General features: G+C 51.5%; 1 protein-coding gene across 1 annotated transcript; it reads right to left on the minus strand.

Moving 5' to 3' along the window:
- Positions 1-5,103: 5,103 nt before the first annotated feature.
- Gorab (Golgin, RAB6 interacting) lies at positions 5,104-8,071 on the minus strand. The gene is made up of 5 exons (XM_003737226.1): positions 7,839-8,071; positions 6,228-6,307; positions 5,858-6,156; positions 5,507-5,749; positions 5,104-5,410 (listed from the first exon to the last, which is right to left on the minus strand). The coding sequence occupies exons 1-5, from the start codon at positions 7,909-7,911 to the stop codon at positions 5,104-5,106; spliced, it is 1,002 nt and encodes a 333-aa protein (XP_003737274.1). The 5' UTR covers positions 7,912-8,071.
- Between the last annotated feature and the right edge of the window lie 857 nt (positions 8,072-8,928).

The raw sequence follows: 8,928 nt of genomic DNA on the forward strand, positions 1-8,928 counted from the left end.
CCTCGCTTCCGGGGAACGGATACGGCCGAGATTATCAAGATCGCCCTCAAAGACATCGATCGGATAGAGAGGAACTTGCAGAAAATCGAGACCCTCATGTGCACCCCATTCCCCCAGAACAATCAGGCCTACGGAAAATTCATAAGACTGTGCGAAGAGGAAATTGAACAGGATCTCGCAGCGGTGGAGAGTGTTCTCTTCGAGTTGAAGGCGAGGTCGAAACAGACGAGGAGAAATAACGGCAGTGAATATGATTCTCTAACGTGCGCTTACAACAACATAAGTATGAGACTAATCCAATACGTCGAGTGAATGTGTCCCAGACTTTCTTGTGGGACGAGTGATGCGGAAGCAAGATCATTCAGTGCTTTTATGTCTTTACGATCTGATCGTCGGCGACACCAATGTCCGGTAGTGTAAATATGTTTTGTAGAAAAACAACTAGTCATTATGGAAGTATTCTCCGGCTCGCAATCAGCAGAGGGGATTGACAAGAACCTCTGTCAACACGATATTGGCGCGCATCACATAGTCGACATATATTCGAATATATGTATGGAAAAATGCCCATTTGTGGGTGCCAGCATCGGGTCTTCACTTGGGTACAGTACGACCGCGCAAATACGTGGGAGTTTTCATGTTCGCGGCAAATTCACATTCCATCGGGCGGGCACATGATTTTCGATTGCAAACCCTTTGTCATGTATTCTATTCCTGACAGTGTTCCATGCCCCCAGCGCCAAAAACCCGTCGATATCCGATCGTACCGAGAAAACTGCCCTGATACGATTTTCCGCTCGTCGCTTCCATCCTTTGGAAACTTTCCGCACAACGTTCAGCTGCCTGATTCCCGATTGGACAACCTCCCACCTACACTCTTTGACCTGTTCGTTTTCAGATCTTCAGAATGATTGCAGCGATTATCTAAGTTCCGATTTCGAATCCCACCGTGAGTGGCAATTGTTTTTCGGAGCTGCTCCCTGTTTTTTGCTGCTAATCTACTCGACTCCACAGAGCCTTTCTGGCTGCATGGTCGCCGTTACGACGAACGTGAGTTGCGTCGATTTTCTGCGGACCTTCTCTCATTCTAAATAGACGTCTGACTATGAATTCATTATTCTCTTGCGCAAACTCGCCTGAATCTATTGCGATCCTTGCATTTCTTTTCAGATACTACCGCGAGTCGGCGATTGCATCAGACTTCTGACGAAAAATCGTCATTGGAACTTTCTCTGAGAACTCCCGAGATTCCAGCTGCGGAAATTTTCTGCTGATGACGTTCTCCCTCGATTCCACAATCGAAAGTCACCCGGCAGAACTGGGGAGGACCCTTCTTCTCCCTAAATGCCAGAGTTTGCATCGGCGACACAATATTATGGTTGAGACCCCCAAGGATGCTGGGACATACCTCTACGAGCATTGGGTCATAGACGCCGCGCCGTTGTCGATCTTGCGACGGTCAATCATCCGGCGGAGTATGCCTCCGCTATACTGCACGCCAATGGCCAGATACGGCGCGTGCCGGAAAGCCCGGTCGCGTATATGCATCCTCTCCACCATATCAGCTCCTGTGATCGATCCGAGGTACGACGGAAAGCAGCTCGAATTCTAGAGACTCCCACAATGCCCGGAGGGATGCAGGCAGAGGATACGCCGACTGCTCTATACTCTATGCTGCTTTAGAGGACGTTCCCCACGCAGCGACGTAGAATTCAAGCATGCTGCAGGAAGGAATGTATATCATGGAATCCTGATTCACGAGCAGAGACCCTCCCAAAACATCCGAGCGAGACAGTTCTCGTCAAAGTGGGAGGGAGCTAAGAAGCTCATCGTGGAGCTGCTTGATAAGAGAAAAGTGGTGAAACATGGGGAAATGGTTTTGCCTTGCTGTCGAGAATACATACGGATAGATGATGGTCATGACCCTGTTCTCCGGACAGGGATCGGTACGATTATCCCACAAGGACACAGAGATTTCCACTGATAGGGATTCTTCGAATTATCGTTTCGCGGAGATCGGATCCACCTATTGCAGATTGCGCCCTCCCCCAGTCGCTTTCGCTGGTAGCCGTCTGCTTCGGTTCCGATGGGGTCGATGCGTATAGATTCCTTGCAGAGATCCCATAAGGAGGACTATGGATTGGTCGGCTCGATCACAACATTTAATACGACGCGTGGAATGAGAGCTCGCAAGGCAATTTCGCAAAGGCGCAATATCATAACAGGTGCATGTTTCCTACTTTCCTACAAATACATTAGATATTTGAGCGAAAATAATGCGTCATGTACGGTGAGTCACCCCGACTACGACGGAGCGGTATTTCCGAAATTCTTGCACTTCGAATCGTAGCCGCCTCATCGGAAACACACGAGCTCTTCAAGTATACGCGGAGAGTGGGAGCGCATCCGACTAGAAGAAACGCTGTTCTCAGCTACTTGGATTAGAGTAGTGACGAAGCTTAATTAAATGGGCTCGGGGCGGAAGCAAGCCAAAATCTCAATACGAACGTCCTGTGCACGCTGCCAGGTAACCACTCCCCCATGCCATCCCCCTCTCGAGGGTGATTCGACGACATCATCGAGGGTAACTCCACCCGAGCATATCTTTCCTTGAAATTCAGATCGCAAGACTACTCGAAATTTCCTCGAACCGTATTCTGTGTCTGGCAGACGACGATATTTCTGGCTCCAGAGGTCTTCGTCAAGGGACCCGGAATAAATACGGCCCTTTCGCGCCCCCGACGATATCGCCCGCGAAGGTGAGAAGTAGGTTGCTATATAGCAGGCTTGTCGTATCACGGGCCAAGCGCTTTTTCTCGGGCGACGATGCTCTCCGACTCTCGTCCGGATCCGGACTTATTATTCGATTCGCAATCGTTCAGTCGAAAGACTGGGAGCTTGAGCCATCTTTGGTAATACGTACATGGAGGAGTAAGGGGACTCTCCCCTACATGTCTCTTGGTCATGGCTCCACCGCGGGCATATGTTCCCCTTTTGAATGAGGACGAGGAGCTCGGCATGACCCGCAGGACCTGTCCGCGTCGGAAACTGTTCCTCAAGAGGTTTGAAATCGGCGACCCTGCTATCGATTCCTCGATGTCCATGCGCGGAGAGTCGGTCAGAACGAGCTATCTAGCAGCATCGATCTTGATTGGATTGAGACCTCTCGATTCGTTCAAACAATAAGCCAGCTGCTGGAGACATTGCGACGCGGAGAGCAGGTACTCGAGATTCACGCCAGATAGATACGGCCCTTCCAGAGATTTATTCCGACAAGTTCTCATCTCTTTGGGAGCGATCGCCGGATGAGCTGGCTACCCATGCTCTCCATTACAAGGTGTCGAAGAATAATTTCGGATAGATACTCTGCGTGAAAAATTACCGCGGCCGTCAAAGATGGCAACACGGATATTACTGGCCAGGCGATCAAGTCAGAAGATATCCCGTGAAGCTCCAAGCAGTCCCAATTAGAAGAATAGACCATCGAAGTAATGGAGGGGCGACTCCGTGTCCAGTCAATATCTGCCCACCCAGGGAGGACCAGACAGATCGCCCTGATGTTCTAGATTCAGTCGCGTATGGAAAAAGCTGTCGCCCTAAAAGGGACTCGTCGCAGATCCCTTCCCTCTAGGGCCTAATGCTGAGAAGAGTCGAGACTCCCGTTCTTTGACAGTTGTCATCAACGCCTCGTATACCTGCGCAACGAAGGACTCTGTCTACGGGAGAGTAGATCGAACTGCTGAACTCTCTCGACTTCTGACCTCACGAAGAGTGCATCTCTCCGGCTGGAGCTCTTGTCTGTACTCTCTTAGAAACACAGCAGCGTAGCACGAGAACCAGCCATCTCCTTCTTCTGCACCGAGAGCGATGTAATAGAGGCCTTGGCATTCCCCAAGGGGTCTCTTGGGAGCGCCCGAATCTTTGAGAGGTCGTTCTTCTTTCGAGGGGCTTTCGACACGTAGTAGCAATAAGCGCTCCGTGCCACTCTGTACCGTCCAAGGAGACTTCAGGTCTCGATGGTAGTCCTGACTCCTGACTAAATGCTCCGACATCGAAAAACATGGTAGACCTAACTTCGCATTCGATTCGAGCCGCGCCGGAGGGTGTGGGAAGCACCGGAACCAACATGAACTTGGACGCATCATAGATTCGCTTCACTGGTGGGGAGAGTTTCTCTCCCCAAGCCTCTTTGAGACATGCTGGGTGATAGATGCGAATTGGCGTATTGAGCTCAGATTGGATTTCTCCCGAACAAGATGTTCCCCGGGCGGGAATTCGCTCTTCCCAGACTCGCCTGCTAGCCGTCGAGATGATTTCCATGCCCGATTCCCGGAACAATCCTCCTCATCGCAAAACCTCCGAAAAGGAATCCGGAGGAATAACACACGCAGCAGAATCCCAGAGTGGGCTCCGATTCCTCAAGATGGGAGAAGTTAGGAATTGGCCGAGTGAGGGCTTGCGGAGCCAGAGGCGCGCACAGGAGATGGGGGGAAAGGACCATGCCCCTCCCCCAAAATCCTCCGCTTCTATTGCGAGAGTATGGACCCCGTGACCGTGTGTCATCATTTCGGTCACCGGGCCCCCTCCGAAACTCGATTGGCCCCCTTAAAAAATCCTGTGCGCGCCCCTGCGCGGAACGTCAGAGCTCCCCAGGGCCCAGTGTCTGAATGCCAGAACAGAACCGATGGATTCGTGGAATGCGTCATTGAGAAGGTCTGCTGACTTTCCAGGTCGGAGGAACTTTATTTATTCGGATTTATCCGTAGAGCCAGGTCCCAGAGGTTTCATCCCCAACCCTAGCTCGGCAATCTCAAGTATACTTTTGTATATATATATATATTGATTCATATTCATTTACTCCTTCAAGCATCAGGATATCCATTCGTCTGGATCAGCTTTGCGTGAAGTTGCAGAGAGGCAAAGGAGTAGTTATTGACTGGAGACTGGCAGCCCGCGATTCATGTCCATACCTAATCGGAGAATCGATGCAAGATATTATAAGAACACGAAATTGAATCACTACCGCGATGTTTCGCACTGCTTCTACCGACATTTTCGCGTGAGCCAGGGAAGACCTCCCGCTCGTCCTTCTACCGGATAGGCTCATTGCGCGAGTTGAGAAGGGAGAGATTTCATCTTCGTCGATTCGTCGTCCGTTGTGGATTCGGGGAAACCACCACAGGACGAACACAACTCTTCTTGGTCGTAAACGGGAAGGATCTGATAATCTTCTCGCGTTGCATCCTCGTTGAGTTCATCCATGAGCTGCTGCAGTTTCTTCGCTTTTCTACTCTCGTTCTCTTCGATTATGAAACAGAGGTGCTCCGTGAGCTTCTCTTTGCGATCCAGCTTCTGATGCAATAAGAATTTGGCCTCGATGAACTCCTTCTCGATTCGGACATAATTCTTCCTGCGAGAAGATCAATGTTTTAGTGAGTTTGTTTGAATTGCGCGTTCATCAGTTCAAGGAACCTAGTTTATACGTCCAGAAGGATGCGTGACTCACTCAGCCTCGTTGAATTCGACGCTTGCAGCTTCGATCTCTCGTCTGAGTATGGCCACGTCAGAGCTAAGGATGTGATCGAGTCTCGCGAGTTCCGTTTTGATTCTTTCCAAGCGATGAACTTCTGCCACCGTCCTCCGCTCTCTGTCGAGAACAGCTTGGGCAAGAAGTAGTTTCCGTTGGGAATTCTCTTGCTCGATTCGTTTTTGGTACTCATCCACTTCATCGAGCTGCGAGATTCGCCCACTTCCCGAGAGATAATCGTTATTCACTCATAGTCAGTACGATGATACGCAAGGTTCCGATAATATCGCCAGAATCATCGCTCTCTTCGGGGACGAGCAATGAACTTACTTTTTGTTGGCATCTAGAATAAGACGCTCCTCGTCCTCCGGAGACGATGTATGTACTTTGGTGTCATTTTGTGGAGTCTTCTCGGCAAGGAGTTCCGATTGCCGCCTTTCTTTGATCTCATTCTCAATGTGCCGCCTGTTGAAGTTTTTGACCAGGGCGATTTTCGAAATTCCCTGAAGAACTTCTTGGGGGATTATGTCTGGCGAAGAGACATTAGTGGATCGACCCCGTGACAGGAGAGGGGGAGGGGGCGACGACGACTCTGGGCTGCTCATCGGAGGGGTCGGAAGACGGGGGCCCTGGAAATTTGGAATCTTTCGGGGCTCGCTCATTCGAGAGGCGGAACAAGCGATTTCAAACGATTTCTTACCTCAGTCAGAGGGCCATGAGTTTCCGTAGGACCACTCGAAGTCTTCAAATAGACATTCCTTGGAGGGCTTCGTCTCATACCTGGAACCCAGTCCGGAAAATGGAATGATTCGTCTCAATCGTCTCGCAATAGAGGTGGAAGCACCATCCCGGGTGCCAACTCCACTCTCGTCGTGTCATGAGGAGATTGAGAATGGAATTCCCTATGGGCATGCGTCGAACCGAGCGGTCGAGTCAGACGCCCCTCTATCCAATCCGAGCACACTCGCAGAGGTGTAGCCCCAGATGCCCGAGTCCCAGAGGTACCGTCCCGCCGAGTGAGAGTCTTCTTATCTCTGGGAGTCTGGAAGCATCTGGGAGTCGGGCATCTGGTACTGAACCCTCGCACAATTCCTGAGAAGGAACTAGGATTCATGCCATGAGCTGAAACCTTCATGGAACAAAGTCGCCCGGATAGAGATAGGCAAACCATGCTTATCTCAAAGCCATGCTTTTTCTCTCCCACAGATCGAGGATTCAGTTCTCGGATCGTTGCTGATGCGTCTCTTGACGAGGGAGCTCTCCGAGCGCATCCTCCGAACGAAGCCCAGGAACATTGAGCTCGCACCGGTCTAATTCTGCAAGCTTACCGCGTCCGAGGGAGGGAATATATGTATACATATAGTTGATCTTGAGATAATACACTTGATCGGGAGCCTAGAGGAGCGTCGTCACAGAGAGAGTTTCGTCTGTGTGTCGTCGTCCACCAGCTCGAGTAGTTCTCCCGTGGCCCGCGACTAATGCTGAGCTGTCTCTCAGATGTGGCCCGCCAGACTTAAGACACCCCTGGTCTAGATGTCTAGACGATCTCTGCACCGGGCCTGAATTCTCTTCAACGATTTCTCCGCCGTAGCGACGGCGGTATAGACGGGAGCGGATGTTTGCCGAGGAACCCCCTATGTTGTTCACCGACATGAACTATGACTGGCTGGATGGGTTATGGAAGAATGGACGTGGGGACTTGTTCCATTGGCCAGGAATTTTCCCTCTTCTACCGACTCCCGGTCGAGTTGGAGGAAATTGAATGCGAAACTGAACAGACAAGTCACGCACGACGGATGGATGAAAACTTGAGTGACCCACATTGCTCAGAGGCAAGCCGCAGTGTCGTCTACGCGTCGGCGTCGCGTCGTTTCCACTTACAGCTGACCAACACTGATGAGAAGTCTCTCGCTCAAGACTCTTCATCGCCACGAATGACAGCTTTCGGAAATTCTTCCAATAATTTTCGGCGTTGACCCTGAATTGGAACTCTTCCAGCACTGAAGGATCAACGATTCTTCCTCACATTAGTCTCTCCTGTCCGCTAACTCACGAAACTCGTCGAGTCAGCATTGTAGAGCGCGACGAGTTTCTCGCTTCGCGGGATAAACGTTTATCCTCACAATTTTGAGGTATTGCTCCGAACTTCCAGCCGAAATTCGAGCAGAGGCGCCTTCCTCCGGAGGCCACTACAGCTCGGATTCGATCCGCTTGCGGCCATCTCGACCACGAGCGATCCAAGGCTAATTCGAGACTTCGCTTCCAAAAGAGCGCGGTATTTCTGAGGGGACAATTCGTATCCGACACTCACCCCGAGGATCCAGAATAGGTAGCACTGATGCGCCACTTTCATCGAGAACCGTGAAGGAACCGGTCGACACCATCGAACTCTCTAGTCGGAAGACCCGCCAATTAGTGGCGCTCTCAGAAACTACGGGACCCCGAAACTAGGATATCTGCTCAGATATCGTCTGGGTTCACCGTTGTATTCGACGTGGACGGAAACCTCGGGAACCTCGCGCCGCCGACGTTCGCGGTGGCCCCGGTAGCCGCAATGAATGGATGAATGGAAGCTGCTCTGGAGAGGGGGTGAGCTAGCGGTCACTGACCATCGTCGCTCTGAACCGAACTGTCAAAGGAACGCAAACTGACGGACTTCTCTGCGCATCTTAAATTAGATTTTCAATCGGAGGGCCAGCGGATTCAACACGTCTATCGATTCTGACAGATTCGCGCTTTATCGCTCGCGCGATTCAGGGAGGAGGACTCCGGGCGGCAGCAGGCGATCAATACTTCTCGCAGCGAAGGTCACACTCATGGGAAGGGCAGTCCCCGAGAGCCTCCAGAAGATGCTGCTCAGCAGGAGGAGTTCGACATTCTTTCCGGAGAGGTTTCAAAACACCCCCGAACCATATGCCGACACGACATCTCCGAAGATTCCACTGGAATCAGACCCACATCATGGCGTGGTGGAGAGGCAGCGGCTACCTCAATGGGTGCCGAGAAAGTCAAAAGAGGAGCCGGAACCATGGCTTAGACAGACCGACCCCAGTCCAAGGTCCAGGCAGCCGCCCGACGAGGTCGAGCAACACTAGCCACGAGCAAGACGGCTAGATCCCGAACTATACGGTCCGACCTCACAATTGTCGAGAACAAAAGCCCATACCCTTCTATTGGCATGATGCAGTGTGGGCCAAGCATCGGGTGGGGAGACGAATACTGATGAGACGGCAGATGACGTAATGCCGTTCCGAAAAACGTACCGCGGATGTCCAGACTTCCCCCGAAGGAGCTGACACGCTTCAGGCGAGCCGTCTTGAATGATGAATATCGACAGCGTGCAGGTGCATGGAGAAAGTTTTTCTCCTCGCGCCCCGAACACGATCCGAAATTGAAATTGT

Source organism: Galendromus occidentalis, unplaced genomic scaffold, assembly GCF_000255335.2.
Source record: "Galendromus occidentalis unplaced genomic scaffold, Mocc_1.1 scf7180000075420, whole genome shotgun sequence".
Classification (NCBI taxonomy): Eukaryota; Metazoa; Arthropoda; class Arachnida; order Mesostigmata; family Phytoseiidae; genus Galendromus; species Galendromus occidentalis.

What these genes read in the sequence shown, in the direction of transcription:
- Gorab (XM_003737226.1), bottom strand. Translation starts at nt 7,911, where the DNA reads ATGGTGTCGACCGGTTCCTTCACGGTTCTCGATGAAAGTGGCGCATCA. An exon ending in CTCATGGCCCTCTGACTGAG is followed by an intron (nt 6,157 to 6,227) that starts GTAAGAAATCGT and finishes CCAAATTTCCAG; the next exon opens with GGCCCCCGTCTTCCGACCCC. An exon ending in GTCGAATTCAACGAGGCTGA is followed by an intron (nt 5,411 to 5,506) that starts GTGAGTCACGCA and finishes ATCTTCTCGCAG; the next exon opens with GAAGAATTATGTCCGAATCG.